Genomic DNA, 24,609 nt, shown 5'->3' on the forward strand with positions numbered 1-24,609 from the left:
AGACTTCCTGCATTTTTATATAAACAGGATCCTCTTCAGTAGCAATTTCTCTGAATTGTAGCAAAGAACAGCTCATTCAGCTTTGGCATGACTTCTGCTCCCAAACTATCACTGCTCAGTTCTATTTAGGAACTGGAAAAATCAAACTGAAGCTATCATCCTGTTACCAAATATTTGCAAGGTGTGTTGCAAAAATGGAAAGACATTGTGATGATAGAAATACAAAGTGCTGGAGGAAGAGTGCATGCTCAATAATTCCTTTGCATCAGCTTAATTATTACGAGAAAGGGCAAAAGAGCAAGCATCAGGGATTGATTATAAATGATAGCAACTTTTTCTGCACTCTCTGGATCTTTTAACATTGCTGTACTACAGCTGTTGCCAAGATTCCTTTCAGCTCTGCTCGACCTCATGAACCAATCATCCAGTTCAAAGATGCAGAAGGCTTTCCATTCTCCTCTGTCTGCCTTGACCAGCCTGGTGCATCTTTCTGAAGAGCTTAGTATGCAGGACATATACATGTGTGTATGTAATTCTTCTGTGCTGTGCCACAACACAGACACACCAAAGTCTGGTACTGATCACAGAATCCAACATCTTGAGAATCTCAGCTTTCAATATTTTAAAAGCAAATTTGCAGGACTTACAACTGTGAAGTTAGCCTTCAAAGTGCATGGGCAACCGTTGAAACCCCAGAGGGAGTTCAGCAGGATTTCTAATGGGCTGAGCTCTTTCTACAAGTAGAAGATAATGCAAAATTTGCACACAGGCAAATTTGCTAAAGTTGCATGATTTATGTAACTTTCTTTCTGCCTTAGCACACATTTTGTTGGTGGGAGTGTGTTAAAAAAATATCTGCATGTTTCCAGTCCCAACCCACTGCCTCTTCAGAAACAAGCTGACATCAAACCTTTGGCTCTTTGTGTCAAACCGAGTATGCAAGTGTACTCTGAGATGCACACACTACAAGTTGAGCCACACCTTCTGGTTTCCCCAAATAGCTTTGGACCAAAGCCAGCTCCCAAGCAGAGGAGATGTGAAGCTTGTGTCTTTCATATGAACTATAAAGCACAAACAAGGGTCAATAAAAGACAGCATTTGCCCACTTGCCTATAATGATCACTGGTTCCTTTTGAACAGTAAACCTGAAACTACAAGACTAAAGCCAAGTGTCTGTTTTGAAGATCAAATAGCAAGACAATAAACTGACCACTTGTTAATTTCTTTGCTGGTATAGTACTGGGTAACATATTTGATGACCCAGCCAATGCTAGAATTGTCTCTCACACTGGGGGAAAAGGAAGACAATACTCCCATTCAAAGAGATGCTTTACTGCACAAGTTATATATTTTGAAGATTACCAGCGTAAAGTGGTTGCTGTTAGATTGCAGTTTTCTAGCTGCTGAAGTTTATCCAGGCCCATCTAAATGAAAAAGAAAGCAAGTATGATGTTGACTTTTGGAAAGCAGGGATTAAGTAGACCCTGGAAGATTTATTTTGACCACTAGAAGTATAAGTCACCCAATAAAGCAGGAGAAGAATACAGTGAAGAATCAGGGCAATGAAAAATAAGGTTGGAGGGCAAATATGTGAATTCACAAAACAATATTTGGATGCTTTTTTATAAATAACTGACAGGAAGCACCAATACATTTGGCATCTGTTGAAGAAAAGCACATCTGGCCATCAGTGCAAAATGCAATGTCAAAGAAGCAAGCATAAGTTACTTTTACAAGGTGACAGTAGACAAATACAAACCACAGCAGTTATTTCTACAACTACCTTCTTTGTTTCTTGCACCAGTCTATTCCCCAGGGCACTCAAACACAGATGTTTGATAAGCTTTATAAATCCTAATTCATGATCATGCCATCTGTCAGAATCAGATGAGGTTTTATTTATTGTTACAGGTATTGCATACTATGCTGTTGGTTGCTGCGAAACAAAACAAAGCAACAACAATTCTCTTAATTTTCTTAATGAGTCAAAGAAAGAATTAAAGGGGGATAGGTGAAATGATAGCTGTGGACTCTGGCACTGCAACTCAGTATTCATTCTTAAGGGCAGAACTCTGTATTTTGAAAATAAGATTGGAGCAACCAAAAGACATTTAGACAAGGACTATGATAGCAAAGAACAAATGGAGGAAATGGCAAGACTATGAGGACTGCACATAGGTGAGCAGTAAATGAAGCAGGAGGGGGTGGGGAGTCAAGAGTATCAGCCAGAGATTCAAGGCCAAACAATTCAGTCAAGTAGCGTTTGGAAAATCATCAACATAAATTATTGTTAATGAAAATTCCTATGGTAGTTTTCCATGCACAAAGTCATTGACAATCTTTACAGCAATTATGTGAAACAAAGTTAAACTATAATCCAGCAAGTTGACCAAGGCAACCCAGCAAACCTGATGACTGACTGGGGCTTGGAACTTGAGTCTCCCAGTCCTAAAAACCACCTTGGCATACAATCACCCTAATGCAGTACATTTGTCAACCTACAATAACCATATTAGTGATCATAAAGAGTTGACAGTCTCATGATTTAAGAGCAAAGATCAGCATTAGGAGAACAGATGGATTTCTCATTCCTCTCCCATCATCTTCAAAGGTTAATTTCAAAAGAGGCTAATGTTAAAAGGAAATAAACTATGTATATTGCCTCTGCAGACAGGAATGTTTTCCTTTTTTAACCTGAGCCTTTTTTGCAATATAATTTAATTAAAATTATTTTTTTGTTAAGCAAGGAGAATGGATCCAAATGACAAAGGCCATCATCTCTAATAAGCCATACAACTCTGACAGTGAGCTAATTGTAGAATTGTATAGTTTCTTGTTTAACCTTCTTGCCACTCTCCTCTAGGAAGTCTTAGTTCTGGTTCAGCAAACTGCTTTCAGCAGCACATTACTGAAAAGTCAACTTTGCTCCATTACTGGAAATTACAACTCAGAAGACCTTGCCCACTGTCACCCCTTTTAGATGAGCAATACCAGCACCATGGATGCCCCCAAACCCAGGAAAATTACTGTGACCAAGGTTTCACTGCTCATAAATGTCAGCACTGCCTAAAAGCAGCAGAACAGAGTTGAAGTCCAAGGCGGAATTTGAAACACTTGTGTTCAAGGAAGGCATATACAAAAAGAGAACATTTCTTGGGGATACACAATATATTTAATACAATTGTGATTACATAAGATAGGTTCCTTCATATGAAGCAAACCTTCATATATTTATTATTGGGGGGAAAGTTGGAAGTGTTTGCTGCATATCCTTGTGCAATGTTTTCCAAAGAACTTTTTGACATGCAAATACATGAAATATGACTCACTAGTAGCTATGCCCTTCTTGTTTATTCATAACCACACAAGCATTTCTGTCTCCATTTCAATGCATAGCTTAGAACACAAACATCTATCAACTTTACAGTTTGTTCTTTGTAATGCACAGGCATGGAAATAAAGGTTCAAACATCAGTCAATGTCTGCAAACTTCCCAGGAAAAGTGATCTATTTGTTTCATTTTATTCAGCCTGTTTAGAAGCTTGCCTATACACAGCAACTAGAGATGTGAAGACTTAGAAAACATAAAAATGGGGGAGAGCTGTAAAAAAAAAATTGTTTCCCCCTCCATGACATTACATCTCTAACAGCAACCCATAAAATGATAGAAATAAACAATAAAAGTGGTATCAATAAATGTTTTAAGTTGACAAAAACAGATAGTTTGATCTTAAATATTTCTATGTGAACACCAATTACATCTTCCTAGGATTTCTGTGAGGCAATGCATGTTAAAATTACTGCTTCGTGGCACCATTTTGCATTTTTCTCCTTGCAAATTTTCCTCACATTTTTTTCTGTCCTTGTAAGGCAGGTGTGGGGAATCTTCGGTCCTCCAGTTATTGGTGAGCTACAACTCCCATCATCCCTGGCCATTGGTCATGTTTGCTGGGGCTCATGGAAGCTGTAGTTCAAAAACACGCTGCAGAGCCAAAGCATGAAAGCAGTCAATTACTTGCTCCTGGAATCCTACCATTCTGCCTCTACTATAAGGCTTGAAGCATCTTCAAAACAAGCCACACAGACAATCAGGATTCTTAGGATAAGAAAAATGCTACCCAAAGCAGTTTTGGTATATACATAGTGTGATTGCACAATAAAGACTACACACAGTCTTCAGACATAGCCTTATTCTTTTGGTCCCTTGAGAACAAATTCAGGGATCTACCATATTCAAACATGAAAAAGTGATGTGCATGACCAGTCGCAGTATTATATTTTTCACCGATTCACTTCCCTGCGAATAATCTCAAAAGCACTAGCAAAGAGGGCAAATGATATACCAAAAGCTGTTTTCAGAAAGGACTGCAGTGATCAACTAGACTTCCCTCATTCATTGCTGCATTTCATATTTCAATATTTTCCCCTAAGCTCCCCAAATCAAAAATAAATTGGTAGCAGGTAACAAGGTGGCGACAGCTGTCACTCCTTGTGCCATTTAAATAGGTACAGTGGGGGGAAAACAGCGGCAAGAGTATGGGTAGCAGCAGTCTTGTGATGGGGTTCACAGACAGATCAGCTTTTTTGCCTGTAGTTCCTGCTATCCCCAATCACCTATAATTCACTTGAGGCATTTGTCTTTCTCACTTTTACTATGCTTGAAAACATATTTTATACAAAGAATCATTCTTCCATGCTTCTAATGCCAATGAGGTTCCTGAATTCTTCTCATCAGCAATGAAATATTTGTTCCTTCTAATTTTCCTAGTTTGTTTAATTTGTCCGAGTACACAGTATTGTGTTAGCATTGGCATTTCCCAAAATAACTTTCAGAAATGAACAGCTTTTCTGACTCCATCTTAATTTGAAAACTATTTCACAGTTTTTTCTCTTGTTTTTTTTCTTACTACCTAATGGTACTTTACTGAAAATTAAGGCCATTATCTTTTGTCTACTATTTTCAGTACCATTCTTTTCTTAGAAACATGATGTCAAACATTTCTTTATCACTTTCTCCCTAGGTACCTATTCTGTCCATGTTCCCTAATTCCTCCCTACCGTGCAAACTAGGTCTAAAATAAGGACTCCTTATTACTCGGCGAACCTTATGTAAGCAATTAATCTTTTGTAAAAACTTTCTGAAGTGTGATGGACAACACAGTTTGCCATATTTTTGGAACACTTCCTTAGGGTACATCTTATGTAGGTAATTATTTATTTTGTTTTTTATTTATTTTTCAGAGGGAACTGCAACAAAATGTTGCAGTGTACATCACTCCCTGCTTGGAATTCCAGATTCCCTTTAAATCCCCTCCCCCAAGGTTTCCCTGGCAACAGTCATTAGGCATTTCATGCCCACTGGGCATGCTCAGTTCTTTCTAACTGATGAGTTTTTTTGCTCCATTTGGGTTTCCCCACTTCATTTTTGAGGGGGGCGGGTTGGATGGGGGGTTGTATAAACTCATGTCCAATTAAATTCTCCATGGGTGTCCATGGGCAGCTCTTTCTTTCTTCCATCTCTGGGGACATTTGCAAATAGTTTCTCAGGGTGAAACAGGAAGTGACCTAGCCAAACAATGAGATGGTCCTTTCTACAAAACACACACACATATGGTCTGAAAGCACAGGAGCCCATCACCTTGCTGATTTTAATTTAATTTTTATAATGAAATGTTTTTAGAATGTTGCACTATTTTATTGTTGTTAGCCACCCTGAGCCTGGCTTCGGCTGGGGAGGGTGGGATATAAATAATAATTATTATTAATATTATTATTGAAGCTATGCAGGTCTAGGTCTGACCAGTACTCTTCCATCTCTCTCACCGGCCTTTCAATTTTCCCTGTCCGCCCCCCGTGGTAAGATCCTGGCCCCTGGTAAATGCAGCAGCAGCCGGTGCCACCAAATTATTATGGGGCTGTTTCCACCTCTCCCAGCCATAGGTAATTTCTGCTATAAATTTCTGATATCTCTCATAAGTATCTATAATGAGGTTTTGGTTACAAAAGCATGGGAAGATTTGAATCAGTATTAGTATATAGATGACTTGTTTGTTTATTTAAACCATTCATCTCCCATCCATGAGTGTTTCTACTCTGGGGATAGCTTACATTATTAAATCAACAAAGTAAGAAATTTAAAGACACAGGGTTGTATCCAATGAAGTCATTCTATTATGCAAGTTGTTTTAGTTTTAAGTTGCTTTAACAATGGGTTGCCTCCAACCCAAAACAATTTAAATGGTAAATATAAACATAGAACACATTTCAGCATATATTAAACACAAATCATTTTTTAAAAAAACTTAAAAGACATCAGAGCAGGTGTCAGAAAAGCCTATCTGGAGAGAGTTTTGGAAGCATAGTAGGTTCTGTTGTTGTTTAGTCGTTTAGTCGTGTCCGACTCTTCGTGACCCCATGGACCAGAGCACGCCAGGCACTTCTGTCTTCCACTGCCTCCCGCAGTTTGGTCAAATTCATGCTGGTAGCTTCGAGAACGCTGTCCAACCTTCTCGTCCTCTGTCATCCCCTTCTCCTTGTGCCCTCCATCTTTCCCAACATCAGGGTCTTTTCCAGGGAGTCTTCTCTTCTCATGAGGTGGCCAAAGTATTGGCGCCTCAGCTTCACAATCTGTCCTTCCAGTGAGCACTCAGGGCTGATTTCCTTAAGAATGGATAGGTTTGTTCTTCTTGCAGTCCATGGGACTCTCAAGATTCTCCTCCAGCACCATAATTCAAAAGCATCAATTCTTCGGCGATCAGCCTTCTTTATGGTCCAGCTCTCACTTCCATACATCACCACTGGGAAAGCCACAGCTTTTACTATATGGACCTTTGTCAGCAAGGTGATGTCTCTACTTTTTAAGATGCTGTCTAGGTTTGTCATTGCTTTTCTCCCAAGAAGCAGGCGTCTTTTAATTTCGTGGCTGCTGTCACCATCTGCAGTGATCATGGAGACCAAGAAAGTAAAATCTCTCACTGCCTCCATTTCTTCCCCTTCTATTTTGTCTTCGTTTTTTTGATGTTGAGCTTCAGACCATATTTTGCGCTCTCCTCTTTCACCCTCAATAAAAGGTTCTTTAATTCCTCCTCACTTTCTGCCATCAAGGTTATGTGTGACCAAAACCTGCTACCTAGAGACAAATTTCACTATACCATAAGCCTTAGCTGCTACAGTAGCGTTTCATCTGTGCTATAAATGTATTTATAAATGTGTGTCACCTGAATCTTTATATTCTAATATTTTTCATTGACTATGTCATTATACTTAGCCAAAAGAGACAATATAGTAGCCACAATACAAATAAAGACATATATTATGTTTACAGATATGAACGGGAATTAAAGGATATACAGTCATACCTCTTGTTACGTTTGCTTCAGGTTAAATCTTTTCAGGTTGCATCCCGCGGCGACTTGAAAGTACCGGAAGGGGTTACTTCCGGGTTTCGCCGCTCGCGCATGTGCAGACGCTCAAAATGACGTCACGCGCATGCGCAGAAGCGGCGAATCGCGACCCGCAGGTTGCATTCTGCTCATGTTGCGAATGGGGCTCCAGAACGGATCCCGTTTGCCACCAGAGGTACAACTTAGTCATATTCAGAGCAGACCCACTGAGAAGAAAAAACAGCCACACCAATGATTTAAGGAACTTAAATCTATGGATTTCAATGAGTTTATTATGAATGGAACTAACACTGGATACCACCCAATATGTGCAACCACAATTTTCTTTCATATTTTTACTACAGCAATTAGTAATGAAGAAACAAGCCATTTTCAAAGTCACTAGCAGCTTGCCTCTTTGGCAGCGAGTGCTACTGCAATGAACTAAAAAGTAAAGTGTTTGCAACACACACAGTTCCTTTTTCTGAGCTCATTAGTTATATTAATTAGCACTACAAATCTGAATAACATAACTTTTTACTGAACCAGGTCTATTATAGGGATACATTGATTATAAGCAATGGACATCATATGTCCATAAAAGTAGATTAGCAACAGTTAGGAAGCAAAGAAAGAACCACCTCTAAATAATCCAATGGTATGCTCCACTATCCTGCAAAATGACTTACAGTTTTGGCCAGTGAAACTGTTTTGACACCAGAAAATCTAGTCATTACCAGTACTACTCATGCATATTTGTGTCCCTCCCACGAACACACACTCTCATATAAATGCTAGTTTAAAAGGGTTGTCTCCAACTAAGTATACCCAGAGTAGACCTACTAAAATGAATGAAGCTAAGCATGTCATGCCCATTGGATGACTAAGTAAGTTGTGCTCAGTTAATCTACTCTGAGTAGCACTAACATTGGCTACAACATTAAGTATTTAAATAAAGCAATTATCTAAAAATTAAACCAAGTATACTGGCTTGCATATAGCAGTTGTAGCATTTTTTCTTTTACACATTAATTTTCAATGCTTTGTGTACTTTAAATCTTCTAGAAGTCTTTTATGTTTGAGCCTGGTAAGGCTATGTTTCCAGTTTATTCTCATCAGCAGTAAATGTTTAACAGATCACTGTAAGTAAGGGAAGAAGGCCGGCAAGATGAAGTAGGGGGGCATATACCATGTAACTTCATCCACCTAACAGAAAGCGATGATGTCAAGTCATGACGTGGGCTGGACTACAGAAACATAGGAACCTCCTCCCTTTCATAATAAAGTCCTGCCTCACTCCACAATTTTGACAGAGCTATGGTTGGGCTGCATCCCGAGTGTGGCCAGATTTGCAACTTGTGCCAGATGCTTTTGCTGCTCATAGAAAAAGTCAGCCTCCTCTGCATGCCTTACAGTGCTTAAGAAAAAAGAATTACGTTTTTGAAATCTTATCTAAATACAGAAAACCACAGCTGATGTTTAGTAACTCCTGCTATCCCCAACCATATCCTTTTTTCAGACAGAGTTAAAAGAGGGATTTCTGACCTGTGTAGTCTGGTCACCCTCAAGTCCTGAAGACTCATTGCTTTCTTCATTCACTGTATTGCCTAGAAGACACAATGCAAGAGATTTGTGTTATTGGTCCCTTTCATGACTGCAACATCACTTACAATGTAAAAGTTTGCAAATTGCTTCCCCACCAAAACCCAGCCCAAATCAAGACATCTAACACTGAAATTAACAGGCAGTAAAATGTTCAAGAAACAGCTGAAAAAATGAGACGTGTTCCATGTGCTTCAGCAAACTTCTTATTCCGCAAAATGTTTCTCACAAATAGTTTCCTCATCACAAACTACTTCCCTCTCTTCTTATTGGAAACATTTTCAAAATTGGTTATAAAATACAAACTTGTTTATAAAAACATAGGTATTGTTCAACAAAAGGGCACATCATGTCACACTGCATTTCAGTAGAGAGCTGTCGTGTTTGCAAATTTTAACATCAAAGATGTTTTGCATTATAATGAAGATACTTCTGATGCACTGAGAAATTCACTGAAAAGGAGAGATCAAGCATTTTGAAATTTCCTGGTCTACTATGTTGAACCACGTTTACGTAATTATTAGTAGAGGTAGCAAAGTTGTGGCCGACTGAGACCTCTGAATGGGTTCCTATTTCCTTCCTACTGTGAAATCTCATTTGTACTGTTTCGTTTGTGATCTTGCTATGCTGCCAAACTAGATATCCTTCACAACAACTTCTAAAATTAGGGCTCACACAAAGCTAGAAGAAAGAGACACCACAACGATAACCAGCAACTGTTTTTGAATGCAGTTATCATTACTTTCAACCTTCTCATGCTGCCTGAAAAAAATGTAGGGTTGAATGCTTGTTAATACAGAATGCAGGTGTTAATACACACCTCTTGGGACACTGAAAACACGAAGCCCAAGCTCATTGTGATGATGGCCTTACCTGTTGTACATATACTTGAGGACACACAATGTGGTTAAGATGACACCATCCTTGTAGCTTCAAGTGGAACAGAGGGCTAGCACACAGTCTATCTTTGATTCTGACAAAAGCTGCTTTTGGTGTGATAAAAGCAAGCCAGATGAACATCTGCAGGAGACTGTACTAAACAGGGTGTTCTGAAAAACTGTGTCACCATGAGCCTCCTGAAGGGCAACAGAAACATTTGTTTTCCTGACAAGAGCAGCGAATGCAGGCTATTCTATTGGCCACTTCTTTGGAAGCAAGGCTAGCCAATTAAAGGAAAAGAGTAGGTGCAAAGACATAAAAGCCCACCAGAGGCGGCCACAGGGAAACCAAAAGCTCAAAAATGTTGCAACTATTTGTCTAATGACCACTCCCCGACCCAAAGTAACATCTCATGATTAGAGATAACCACCCACCCAGAGTCTTCTCCAGACTTGGAGCTGTATTGTTATATGTACATGGCAGATTTAGCAAAATATTAAAATTCAAGATATGCATGAAGCTTAACAGAGTCAGAATGCTTAGTACCAGCAGGTTCAGGCCTATTTTCTCTCCTTCCTCGCCTGCCCCTAAGTTATCATGTTGTTCTGCAACATATGCTTGGGAGAGCACTCCAGGCTTTATGTGGAAAACAGGCAAGTCTCATAAAATAACACAAAAGTACTACATTATCAAGCTGTTTCAAAATCTAGCCATTTGCTCTGTGCAATCCACACACAAGGTTATTTTGACATCAAAACTCCCAAGGAACTCTACATCTAGAGATCTACCCAACAGTCTCTCCCCAAACTGAAGACAAAAGTCTGGAGCCCAGTGGAATCAAACTAGGGCATGTTTCTCATTAGAATTCCATGTTTCAGTAGGTGAGAAGAGCACAGACACATTGGTCCAAAGCGTTCCATTAAAAAGTACAAATGACATTTTTGCTAATGGACCCATATCCTCAAATGGATCAAAGCAAAACAAAAATAAAATAACATTGATCTTCCAGTTCCATTCCAAAAGCCCTGAAAGTCCTATCTACTGATATAGTGCTATGAGTTAAGAACAGATGGAAGTGAAGGTAAAAGCATTTTAAATATTTCAGATTGTGGTGGCAACCAATCTAAGTATATTTTTAAAGCTGAGTTTGCACCTGGCACCACTGACAAAAAAAATTGAACATGTGGAACAGGCAGCATGATGGCAGCCCAAGGCAGTCCAACAGTTGTGCATATACAAAGAATGCGAAGTTAAGGCCCTGGGCAAGAAGAGGAGACACTCGAGTCAAAAACATTTGTGTTCCAAATCTGAGAGTCAAAAGATACTGCTCCTCATGCAAAAGTGTTCACTTGCAAAGAACAATTTTGGAGGGCAGCTTGTCATGTAAAACAAAAGTTTTTATTTTTAGCCTGATGAAAGCTAAGCTTAGAAAGATGCCAGACTCCTCCTGCACACACATAAAAGAGAGAGAGAACCTGAACTGTCAATTTACACATGCTTTCTGATATTTGCCAAGTTATTATTCTACAGTACTGGGCAACCTTAATTTCATTACTGAATCCTGTAAAACATAAGAGCCCCAAGTCCAAACAAATTGCAGATACAAAGACCCAGGGGCTTGAGGAAAAACTGTCAAGTGCAGGCTCCTTTCATGCCCTTCAAACCCATGTGCTGAGTGGCGACAGCCCAGTTACATAGTTGTTTCCTGCGGGGGAAGCACCTGCAGGGCTGTGCTTTCTTCTGGTATGAAAGCACCCGTTTTGCATCAGTTGTAAGACTCACTCCGGGCCGTTAGAGAGCAGGGGAGCTTGTGTAAGCTTCCATCCCTAATGGGAAGTGGGGAGGAACTGGGGTGCAAGCGTGCTTGTGTGTGTGTAAAGCGGGGCATCAAAAAGCGCTGCACCCAGCACTTCCCATTTCCTATCAGTCCCTTTCACCTCCTTCCTTCCTGTTATCTCTTTCCCCTTTCCTTCCTTGCCTGGCAACTTTCCATACTACAACCTTGCTCTCTTTAACCAACTCCTGCTCTTGCAGGTGCTTGTGGGCAGCTGCTGCTGATAGCTGAAAGGCAACAGTGTGGCCGGGAGACAGACTGAGGCCCACCTGAAAGCCATTCCCAGCCCACAGCTTGATAATTCATACCGGTTTCTGCAACTCCAGTTGTAAAGACTTCCGAGCACCTGGAAGAAGCAGGTTTTCTGAAGCAGTGGTTCCCAAACTTTTTCGAGCCACTGCCCCCTTAGTTCCATAATCTCATCTCCAGTGTCCCCTAGAATTGCAGTTTGCACAATCCACTAAAGAAGACAGTAACACAGTAAAATTCAAAACATAAATGATTGATTGCACATTTAGTTTAATTCAACAAAATTGATAAACTTGATCCAGTGATACCAGCTTTACAAAACTTGATAGTGATTTGCACCTGCCTACCTCTTAGCGCCTCCCCTAGGTAATCCCACTGCCCCCCCATGGTGCCCATTTTGGGAACCCACTGTCTAGCAATACATAAACAAATTGAGAAAAGCGTATCTTTCTCAGATCTTTTTATGCTATTGCATAGGCATCAATTATTTTGCCATAAGACTTCAAACCAATATATTCTGATCTACATATCCAGCCTTTCAAGTTCTGGTTGAGCTTAAAAAGAAGTGTTAAAACCTCCATTCTTCCGCAGAGAATACTTAGCAGCACCCTTTTTTTGAAAACAAACAAACAAGGTTTTCATTCTGCCATCTGAATTTGGTTTAGCAACATTAAGGTTGGGCAACATTAAGGGACTACTTCACTTCTCAGAAGTTCCATATTATTATTATTATTTTAATTTTGCTTTCATGTACATGTTGAATTATGCTGCAGCTGCCTCACTACTGACCACTTCTGTCCTGAAAAACTGTAGCAGAGGGCTGTGAAGGTCTTGATTAAAAAGCAAAATGTTAATGTGAGACAGGACAAACCGGGTGCAGCTGCTCCATTTCACTGAACAAGCACCTCTTCTCCATTCAGCTGTGAAGAATGGCACCGACTGTAAATTGTTCTCTACTGATAGGTTCCACAGGAAACGCAAAACTACACTACTTTCAACTTTTCAAAGCCATTGATATTTTAAAAGAGGGTCCTCAATATACAGGGGATCGGGGTGTGTGTGTGTGTGCTATGCTTTGTTGGTCTTCAGCCTTCAGTTTTGATCTTAAAATTTCCCCCTCTGCATGCAAAGCCACATCCACACAGAGAGCAACAGTTTGTGATAATTTTCCAGATGTGTTAGACAGGCAGAATCATTCTAATTTCAAGCAGAAAATACCCTTCACCGGTTTAAGTCAAGAGACAGACTAGATGCACACCACAAGATTTGTCTTTCCCGAAACGCAACAGGCGAAACCCCCAACTTTAAATAATTTAACCATATGTAATCCTGCTGACTGCTATAGTGCAACTCAATCATAAGTCATCACTGGATTATCCTTAAAAGAGACGATATCCACACCCACTGTAATCATCTGATAAGATTAGATCCACCTTTTCTGGACATTTGTGCAGGTGGAATTGTGGCATTTGTGATCATGTACACATTTGTGATCACATAAACAGAATTATTTCAAGGGCAGGAAGGGATAATAAGTTAAAAGAGGGCCCTGTTTTGCTTGGGCTGGCAAAAGGGAGGGGCTGTAGCTTGGTGGTGGAGTATCTGCTTTGCATGCATAAGATCCCATGTTCAATTCCCTGCATCTTCAGGTAGAGCTGGGCAATATCCTTTTCTACTGCTGCCAGTCAGCTAGATTGTCCAATGGCCTGCATATAAAGCAGCTTCCTATATTCCTATGCTGGTCCATCTTTGAACTGTGGACATACATTCTATGCTGGTAAATTTATCTGGTTTCTGACATTTCACTGACACTGAGCACACTGCATTTTTTATGCTTGCTGATATCACAAGACTCCAGCGATACTTGTAGTTTTTGTTCAGGGCACATTTGGGAAAGGCAGAGGAAGCCCAGGTCAGGACAACACAAGCTTTGCTGTGGATCTGTGAAGCCGTGAGGCTATCCAGAATATGTTTACATTACTGGTGAGGGTGGAGCGGAAAAAACAGAAGGAAATCTACTGCAGGGTTCAAGATTATTGTTACATAGTTGAGAGCAAGATAGTTCCTCACTGTATCATTGTTTTTTATTGTTGATGTTTAAGTGTGTTTTTAATATTTTGTTCCGAGCTGCCAAGAGTGGCTGGGGCAATCCGGTCAGATGGGCAGCTTATAAATAATAAAATTATTAATATTCTCATCAATAACCACTATACTGGGGGGAAAGTTTCCTTAAAACTCCCCCCATCCCCCAATAACAAATGAGATCAGCATTCTGTCTCCCTCTTCACTTATGAAATACTTATTCAGTGATCCATTTGAGTGTTCTTAATCTGCAGCAGCAGATTGGCCACCTCATGAGAAGAGAAGACTCCCTGGAAAAGACCCTGATGTTGGGAAAGATTGAGGGCACAAGGAGAAGGGGACGACAGAGGACGAGATGGTTGGACAGTGTTCTCGAAGCTACAAACATGAGTCTGACCAAACTGCGGGAGACAGTGGAAGACAGAAGTGCCTGGCGTGCTCTGGTCCATGGGGTCACAAAGAGTCGGACACGATTAAACGACTAAACAACAACAACAACAATCTGCAGCAGCAGATTGTTCAAGGTCACCTACCTTTTGCTTTATGGAGGAGAGAAAATCCTGCCCCTATACCAGATCACAATCTCAATTTTGTGCATTCCAGAAATACTTAGCAGAGAGAGAACGTGTCATGCACAGCATTACCAAGACCCATTGGGGTGGAGTGGTAGAAGGAGACAAACATTAACAAACCAATGTTAACGTATTGCTTTTTTTCCTACTATGGACCTTTTTTTGGTGTTGGTGGGGGGTTTCCCACATTGCTTATCTACTTCAGCCTCCCTTTATCATCACTTCTTTAGCTCTTAATCATGCTCAGCAACAATGCCAGTCCCCTTGCCAGACACATTGACTGTGATTCAAAGAGCTACATTAGGCATGCCCGAGGGCTCAGAGGAGACCGGTATAATTTTGCAGGACTTTTTATCTCTTTGAAGAGCTGACCGCCATGCTATATCAGAAATGGCTTTTTAGAATAGCACTTGAGTTTCAGAAGTGGTTTGCCCCATGGCGTGGGGTGATGCACTGTCTCAGAAAATGCCCAAAGACCCCCTGGAGATACAGAACTGGGGATGCCCTTCTTCGGATCCCAGGCATTATGTACGGAAAAGAACAGATTACTAGCCCATTCTTTCCAGGGTTCTGTAATTTCAAAGAGGTAAAAAATCAAGTAAAACCCCTAAGAATTTTAGGTTAACTTTGAGGTTTGCAAGTACTTAGTTTTGGGTTCTATCCTAGTTTTATCCCTGCACATTGATCCAGTAGAGGCTTACAGCACTGAAACTGGGAGAGAGGTGGGTTTTCGCAATTCACCTTCCAAATCTGCATTAGAGGGCTGGGGGGCATTCTAAATAGCTTGGGAATTCATGCAGGAGGACAAATGGCTGAAAATCATCCCTGTTCCAGTTGCACCAACAGAAGCCTCTACTGAACCAGAGAGCTTCCATCAACAGAAGGACCTTTTGTATACAGCTGGGATAGCCAACGTGGGGCCCTCCACATGTTGTTGGACCCCTTACCATTAGAAATGTTGGCTGGGGCTGGTAGGTGTTGTAGTCCAACAACATCTGGAAGGCAGAGCGTTGGCTAGAGACTAAGAATCATGCTTGATCTCATGGCACTATCTTGACAAATATCAGCAAAGAAAAATGAATCATCTGGCTGTCAGATGCATCAGCAAGAAAAAACACACACCAGAATTGGGAAGCAAATGTGGCTTGTTTGCTATGATCTTGAAAGCCAACCAGAATTTGGAATGGTGCGTTTTCCATTCAGGTGGAGTTCAGGCTTCTACACTCAAAGGGAGTGGGGTATGGAAAGAGATGGGAGATGTTTTTATGTTGTATTTTTATGTTGTGAACTGCCCTGAGATCTGCAGATAAAGGGTGGTAGAAAAATAAAATAAAATAAAATAAAAATAAATATTCAGCTCACACCCGGCAGATCCAGCTATTTGCATAGAGACCAAAGTGGTTTACAAGTGCTGGGAACCCTAACTGACCACAGTTCAATAATGTTGCTTATTTGAGATATACACCAAAACATTGAGAAATTCTTAACAAAGCCCTTTAGACTTTCAGTTGACACAGTCAGCAGAGATGCAAGGTCATGTCACATAAGGTCTTAGCATGTAGGTCATATGCATGATGAAGCAAGAACAGAGCTTTGGACTTGCATGCCCTTTCTCTACACATACAGAGCTTACAATGGGAACAAAAATCCATGAAGCTCAGTGCTTACAAACCTGGACATCACACATGCAATGCACCCTACCATTGTTGTGTGAGTTGGCCTACCCGTGCAGGAATTTCCAATTGTGGCTCCCACTTCACATGCAAGTTTTTCTATTTGGTGAGTGAAGACATGCAACCTTAGCATTTTTCCTGGATGTAACTGCACTTCTTACGCGCTAGAACCACATGTGAAACCAGCACTTAAAATAGTTAAGTATAAATATAAACCGACAAATGGCTGAAATCCATAAACAGCCCAAGGACTTGTGCTCACCCAGTGGCCTTTTAATTTTTACTTCTCGAGTGGCAGATCCCATTCAACAGTCATAAACTGCTTTTGCAGCACTGAGAACCCACTGTTCAAAAATAAATAAATTAAAAGTCCAAAGTGCCCTTGCATATGAGCATGGGTGGCCTTCCTTTGGATCCTGGCCTAAATAAACACAAGATGTCAATGATACATGTACACGGCTCATGGAAACAGTACACAGCAGTTCTGACGTCTTCACAAGGCCATTGCTCCATTTTCTTTTTCACCAAGCCTTGAACTCTTTCCTGAGTACTTAACAAAACTAAAAACAACAACAACAACTTACTGAAAGCCATTTTGGGTGGAGAAACGAGGTTTGTATGTGTGGTTATTTCAACTGATATTACCAGTCTCTTCATTTCAAGGACTGATACGAAGCTTTAAACAAAGCAAAAGCAAACCAACTTCAGAGGAACTAGTAAATGGCAGACATGCCAACATCTAATACAGAAGTCACCAACCTTTTTGAACCAGTGGGCATATTTCAAATCTTAAGAGTGCTGTGGGTTCTAGTCACAAAATGGCCACTATGGCATATCACAAAGTTAGACAGCCCAGTCATGGTGAAGCTTTTCACATAATTGTATTTCCATGCTAGAAAAGGATGGACCTGTTGAATGTCTGCCTACCATACAGCTGTTGAAGACACACAAAATGCCAACCCTAAACCAAAGCCTAAGCTGCTCCATTAAACACAAACAGCACTTTCTTTCTGGGATGGCTAGAGCCTTTTTAAAACAAGCTCAGAGTTGGGGGCTCCTGCCCTGGGGAACCAATGAAGTTTTTCATAGGCATCATGGAGCCTGCTGGGTTGCCTCCAATATACAGTGGTACCTCGGGTTAAGAACTTAATTCATTCTGGAGGTCCATTCTTAACCTGAAACTGTTCTTAACCTGAGACACCACTTTAGCTAATGGGGCCTCTCGCTGCCGCTGCGTGGTTTCTGTTCTCATCTTGAAGCAAAGTTCTTAAGCCGAGGTACTATTTCTGGGTTAGCGGAGTCTGTAACCTGAAGCATCTGTAACCCGAGGTACCACTGTAATATATATTGTCTCATGCATTGCTTCAGTATAAGATGCAAAAGTACCTCCTGCATTTTGTTGAACAATACTGTGCTGTTTCCCCATCGTCAAAAATTTACAGTTACTGTACAGAACAAATTGCACCTCTACTGTCCTTTTAATTATCTAATTATGCAGCGCTTCTGTTTTAACTTAACCTTTCACACAATGTTTCCCATTCTTTTGTATTTCATGGCAGCCCAATTGAATGAACAAGCATTTGTGTCTAATATTATTTTGCCCTATAGAACAGATCCAACTGCCCTGTTTCCAAGCGAATTATTTATATAACCAACACATGTACAAGATTAAATATAGAGGACTTCTGTTGAAAAGCATTTGGAAACACCAATTATTCCAATATGCAATAGTCAGGACTCTGCTGATATTCCTTCTGCACTGGCTCCCATTTTGCTTTTGAGCTCAGTTCAAAATGTTGGTTATTACTTCTAAAGTCATAAATGCCTTAGGACTAAGTCGCTTGATGTATCTTCTACGATCCTGCCTGCCCACTGATCTATGACGGTATCGTCTGAACTGTTGTTCCTTGTCTCATCACCATCAGAATTGGTGAAAGGGTCTTCTCAGTTGTGGCTTCGAGGCTTTGAAAGCCCGGCACTGAGAGATCAAATCGGCCTTTAAATACCAGATCAAAAGATTTCTGTTTCGGTAGAACCGGCTGCCTCTTAAATTCTGCTGCTACTTATTTGTTCTGATACTGGAATATCTGTGCTGTTCTTAAGTTTCTTGTAGAATGCCTTGCCATCTCGCTGTTGTTACCTACCCTGCGGGTCTCATTCTTGAGCTCGAAAAGGAGGGTTTAAATATTTTAATAATAAATTAAAGAAGGCTTCAGGGATCAACTGTAGGGTGGCATGTAAAACTGGTATTTTTGGAATATATATCTTAAAACTGGTATTTAAAGCATATCGCAATTCACTTGCAGGTTTTTGTTTTTCTGAAAAATATGTAAGATAGATCAAATTACACCAAGCTACTGAGGTGAAGTCCCTTGGGTTTTTTAATTTTAATTCTATCAATATTTAATTGTTTTTTAATTATTGTTTCTTCTGTGTTTTTAGCGATTCTTGTTTTTCTCTATAAGCCGCCGAGTCCCATCAGGGAAAAAGGTGGGGTATAAATAAATATATAACAATAATAATAATTTAAAAGAAATGAGCAACAAATCTGTAGGCCTGCAAATCAAATGGTTGCTTTCTTTCCTCACCTGCCCTTTGAATCAGCTTAACTTGACAACTGTTCATCAAGACTTCTGTCCACAAGTAAAACAGGAATCTAGGAAAGGTTTATATGCTTGCTTCCTCGGGAACTAGATAACCACCAACCAATTCCAAAGGCCAAATATTATAGAAGGGAGGGTCTCTCCCCCCCCCCCACAAAATCCACATCCAACACTCTTCTCTTGCTGAACCTGATGTCTTAAAAGAGTTGGCAGTAAAGTGCTGCAGTCAGATTAATGCTGTGATCACAAGCCAAATCCATAGAACATCATGTGATAAACCGAAAAACAATCTAGAATCCTAGATGAAAGTGCTCAGCCTTCAGTCAGATGCACTATATACTGATCTTTCCAACCTTATGATTGTATTCATGATTTGAGGGAACAGTAAATAAAATCCTCAATATGGAAAGTATTCCTGATACACTATTTATGTTTTGTTATCTATAAGAGTAATGAGGTAGGCCAGAAGTCATTTGCTAGCACATAGTCAATAAACAAAGGATTTTTCTTTTTTGAGTTTTCCCACAAAGTGGTTTTCAACATCAACTTCAGCAGTCTTGGATCCTTCCCAATATATACTTGCCCTTCACAAATCCTGAAGCAGTCTACGGCCAGTAGTCTTTCACTCTGCTAAAAAACTGAACTGTACAGGTCAAACACCAACACTGTGCAAGCCTGGACAAGAACAAACTAGTGACTTGGGACTGCAGATGGTTAGAATCCAATTCTGTACCTGACAATGCAGTATTTGGCCAAGGTCATAACTCTTGAAGTTACTGTACACTAGCAAAGCAATGCTTACAATGCTAATCCAGGAAGTCTTCAACATTGCTAGTTGCTGCTAGACAGGGATCCAAAACCAGGTGTCTGTGTAGATTGCAGTGACCCCAATGGCTTGAACTTATAGACCTCAGTGCTGTTATTATTAACCTGTGTGAAACCAAGGCTCAGTTGCTATTTAGCAGTGGGGGGAAAGACTGAACTGTCAGAATAGCTTTAAGTTTTGGTGACTTTCAAACAGAAGGTGAGTGCGACCCTCTTAAAATTCAAGGAAATTGGCCAACGTATAGAGACCTATTAACAGAGGCGGGAAAAGGGTTAAAGTTGAAAGAATATGAGGAAGACCTTTTTACAAAGTTGGCTGCATCATAGACAACTAAATGAACAGTTTAAGGAAGACAATAAGAAAGGTTTCAGTTACACAGTTTCAAACTTTCAAAAGAAGTAATTGAGAATGATACGAAATTACTTTTAAAAATGTACAATCTGCTGCTGTATGGGGAAACATTGAATGAAATGGTAAAGTCAGCACAAATAAAATGGGCACAGCATGTAGGTCACAATATACAATATTGTGAAGACTGGGAAAAGATGTGGAAGGTGAATTTAAAATTTACAGATTGTATTTTACTGAAAGAGAATTATATGAAAATGATGTATAGATGGTATATTACACCAAAGAAAGTGGCCAAAATGTATAAAAAGGGATCAAAAACTTGTTGGAAATGTAAAGAAAAAGATGGTACATTTTATCATATGTGGTGGGAATGCAAAAAGGTTAGAAATTATTGGGAAATGATATATAATGAATTGAAAAAAAAAGTTTAAAAAAACTTTCGTTAAAAAACCAGAAGCATTCCTCCTAGGAATTTTAGATCAAAATATAAAAAAGGAAAATTGGAAATTATTTATGTACGCAACAACAGCGGCAAGAATTACATTAGCATAAGCTTGGAAGACAGAAGAAATACCAACGAAAGAACAATGGCAAGGGAAACTTATGGAATATGCAGAACTGGCAAAACTAACAGATAACTACATGAAAAAGACAACAAAGACTTTAAAAGAGAATGGGAACCATTTACAATATATATGAAGAGACAATATAATGAACTGGAATCATTGGCAGGGTCTGAGTAAATAATCACAATTGTATATAATAAAAAAATAAGATTATATGTATTGGGGAAATTTTGGGAAAAAATATGCAGGGTGAACAATATGGAAATAAAACAAAATGGGAGTGTGAGGGAAGTCCAGGGGAGGGGGAAGGAAAATATGGAAAACTGTTAGAGAAATATTGTTAAGAGGATGTATATACAGAAAAACCAATAAATATTTAAAATAAATAAATAAAATATAATTCATCTCCTCCTGGTAGTGCTTGTTTCATGAGGGCATTTGGAGAGTCAGGCTGAATTTGAAAAATGGAAGGTTCTATTTCAATATTGGTGAATCCTACATGATTTTATTGCATTATCACAGTAGCACTTTCATAACAGAAAGTCGAGTAATCATTTTTCCAATTACAGTAGTAGGTGTGTCTTCATATTCTATGCCTCAAGACTCTGAAACAGAGAACAAAAAAACCCCTCATCTTATTTTGAAAAACATTAATACAAAGCTGTCTATTTCTTTAACCATGCCATGTTTCTTTAACCATACCATGCACAAGCTGCATACTGGTGCACACAGCTTAAGCTCTCCTCCTTTGATCATCCCTAACTTAAATAACAAAACAAACCACAGAGCAGTTGGCTGAGTGTTAGATCTAAACCAGCACCCATAGTTGGCTTCTCCCAAACAAACCATGATCAGTAAGCCAAGATCAGAGTTAAGCCAGAACTGAGGCATTTGCAGCACAGTTTAAACGCCAATTCTCCATCTAAATCAACTACAGCACGATTATCAACAGAGTTCAAATAGTCAACCTTTGACCAGGGCCCACAGATTTTGAGTGGCCTTGGTAGGCAACTCAAATGCATAGTCATCAGGACTATTATCTGGTGTCCTGCTGAACTCCAGAGCCTCTGAAGCTCCTGCCCAATTCCAATCTCAGAAGAACTCTTCAGAGGGCAAGACAGCCTGAGCCTCCTGAACTTGAAACTAAGAAGAGGCCACTTCTTTGTTTTTCTCTCCTGTCTCCATCAGTCCCTCTTTGTGGCTGTCGTGGCAGCTATCACTTCCTTCCTCTTCTCACCCCCCAACCAGAAGCAAGCTTCTTCCTCGCCTCTGAAACTTCTGAATTCTAGGAAGCACTCGGCGCTTGGCCTGCCTCTGCTGTCCATCCTGGACTAAACATGTACAGTGCAAGGTTGCACTGCTGCCAGGCAGCATCAGCTCTCCACCAAGAGCTCTCCTTAGCACAGATGTGCAGAGAAACAGGAAGAAGGAGGCGTGCATACTTAGCAATGGTTGGTGCCGAGAAGGGAAGGACTGCTCAGTGTACATCCAGCTAAGTAAGTGGATGGCGACTTGTCACATTTTCCAGAGTGGGTAAGGTGTTGTTGACAGGACTATGTGCAACAAGTAGATTAGTTGACTCCTGTCTTTTTGCATGCATGCATGCACGTGCATACACACACGCACACGTTTGCTTATCCCAAGCCACAATGTGTCAAAACAGGAAGGGGCACTTTGCTCAAAGGGCCCCAACCTCAAAGCCTCAGATAATTTGGAGTCCTATTACTAAGTTTTGCATTAGCCCATCAAAACACACTTTAAGCACCTGTAACTGTGTTGGACCAAAGAGTGGTGCAGGTTTACAAGCACAACTGGATTTATGTACCACCAGCAACTTAAAAACCTTTGTGTTCTCGACAACCAGAATAGGAACACTTTGCAAATGACTACAACAACATTATCAACCAAATGTGCCAGATGTTCTTTCATAAAGGCTACACCCACTGTTTTTACAGAATTGTAAACTATATGATAAGCTGGACCCATGGACGAAACAGCCAGGGGACAGGCAATTGTGCTTCTGAATGGCGATGCCAACATTCAGATATGGTAATATACAAAGTCCAGAGAAAGCTGTACTTAGCATATTCAACTCTTAAGAAACACACCTGCTTATACTACAAAGCATTATGAAGGTCCATTGTTTGGTAACCTAATTCTGTTAATCTGCATAGGAGATGTTGATTGAGCTCATTCAACCAAAACTCAACTGTACTCTTAAGTTAGCCAACTCTCTCTGTTTCTTTTATAGTATTAATAAAGCATGAAGCTGATAGTTACTCATGTTGTTGCCTTCAGTTATTTTCCTCTTGTAAAAATATGCAAATTCACTCCTTTGTGTTTTGGGGCTCTCGTGTGACCCTTCAGACTGTACTAATCAGCTCTAGGGGTTTTGGTCCCATTATTTCAAATTTGCTCTCTGGCTGAAAACATCATTCCATTTATGCTTTACATTAAACTTCAGACATACAGATTCTTTAAATAAAACAAAAAACCATAGTAGGAGAAAGAGCTAGCTTGGCAATTAATGCTGTATTCAATTTACTTGAGAAGTGCATGAAGCAAGATGCCACCTAATGATGCAAAAGCAATACTGCACTTTGTTTTTGTGTAAAACCAGAACCCAAGAGGATTAGCTTGACTCCACACTGAATGAAGGGGTAGCAATTATCTCCTTATGCGACTAGAAATCAGTGACACTGGAGAGGGTTGTTTTTCAGGTCTCCCTCATCTTCCTTGCCCAGTGAACTCAAACTACAGTAATCAGACGCATGGAGCTTTTAACCCTGTTATTCACAGAACAGGCAAGAGCAAGATAGCCAAAGAAACTCACACTTCAAAATATAGCTGTTATTATAAAGAAGTGACAATCGGTAGACAAAAAGTCCCAATCGACTTTTGCATAGAGCAGTTGATTAAGGTGGGATGCTTATTAAAAATCTCTCCCCCCCCCAGCAATTTTGCAACAAATGCATACTGAGCAGAAACCTGTTGAACAGCATTTGAAATGCTACAAGGAATGAATGCAAGGTTGCTAGAAAGACAAATCAATAAGAATTACCAATAAATAAAACAGTATACACCAGAGGCAACCAACATGATGCCCTCCAATTGTTGTGGACTACAATTCCCATCAACCTCAGTCAACTTGGCCAATGCTCAGGGATGGTGGGAGTCGTAGTTTTCAACACCTAGCAGGCGATACCCCCTTGGCTACCGCTTGTTTACATAATTCCTACCACTTAGAAAGCCACAACCATCTCTAAAAGCCATTCTAACCCCATATGTTCTATACTGCTTACCAATACTTTGAGGACAACATACTTGATCCCAGTTTATTACATCTTTACACAGCGATCCTTTAAGCCCAGCTAACAGTGCTTATAGTGGACTCAGGCCATGGTCTTAAGGCATATGATACTGTAACCTTGCGAAATCTAATCCAAGTCTTGATGTGATCAGAAGCAGGGAACCCTCTGTGTTGTTGCCTTGAGTGCCATAAGGAAATAAAGGCAGAATATCAATCAATCAATAACCAGAATTCTTCTCAACTAGAGTTTGCTAACTAACCTCAAATCCTGGTAAGCAGGAAACACTGATGGACACCAGTGCAATCATTAAGCCTGGGTATTTTATTATTATTTGTTATTATTATTTTTAAGATTTCCTAACGACTCTTCATCATAAAGTTCCAGGGCTGGTTACAACAACAAAACATACAACTATAAAAACAAATAAAACCATTACAATGATAACACACATAAAACCGTTCCAAATGGAAAAGGGCAGTCAGGGCAGAGCCATTGCAAGTATTTCATACACAAAACAGCAGCAGCAGCAGCAGTTACCTATGTGGGGCAGCTGTTATTATGTTGAGAGTACGAACAGGGAGACCCAGGTTCAAATTCCTTCTTAGTCCCAAAGCTCAATGGGTGACCTTGGTCCAGCCTCAGCCTTACCTTCCTCACCTGCACACAGGGTTGTTTTGCA

The 24,609-nt window shown here is 40.1% G+C and overlaps 1 protein-coding gene across 8 annotated transcripts in view; it reads right to left on the minus strand.

Moving 5' to 3' along the window:
- UMAD1 (UBAP1-MVB12-associated (UMA) domain containing 1) overlaps positions 1-24,609 on the minus strand; it is a 40,599-nt gene that overhangs the window by 9,072 nt on the left and 6,918 nt on the right. For all 8 annotated transcript variants that reach the window (XR_014540347.1, XR_014540348.1, XR_014540349.1 and 5 more), the window contains exon 4: positions 8,928-8,989. Coding sequence is in view for 4 of the 8 variants with exons in the window: in XM_083578961.1 (XP_083435087.1) it covers positions 8,928-8,989 (62 nt within the window). In the remaining 4 variants the exon portion in view is untranslated. The remainder of the gene's footprint in view (positions 1-8,927; positions 8,990-24,609) is intronic.

Source organism: Podarcis filfolensis (assembly GCF_964270895.1).
Source record: "Podarcis filfolensis genome assembly, chromosome: 12".
Lineage (NCBI taxonomy): Eukaryota > Metazoa > Chordata > Lepidosauria > Squamata > Lacertidae > Podarcis > Podarcis filfolensis.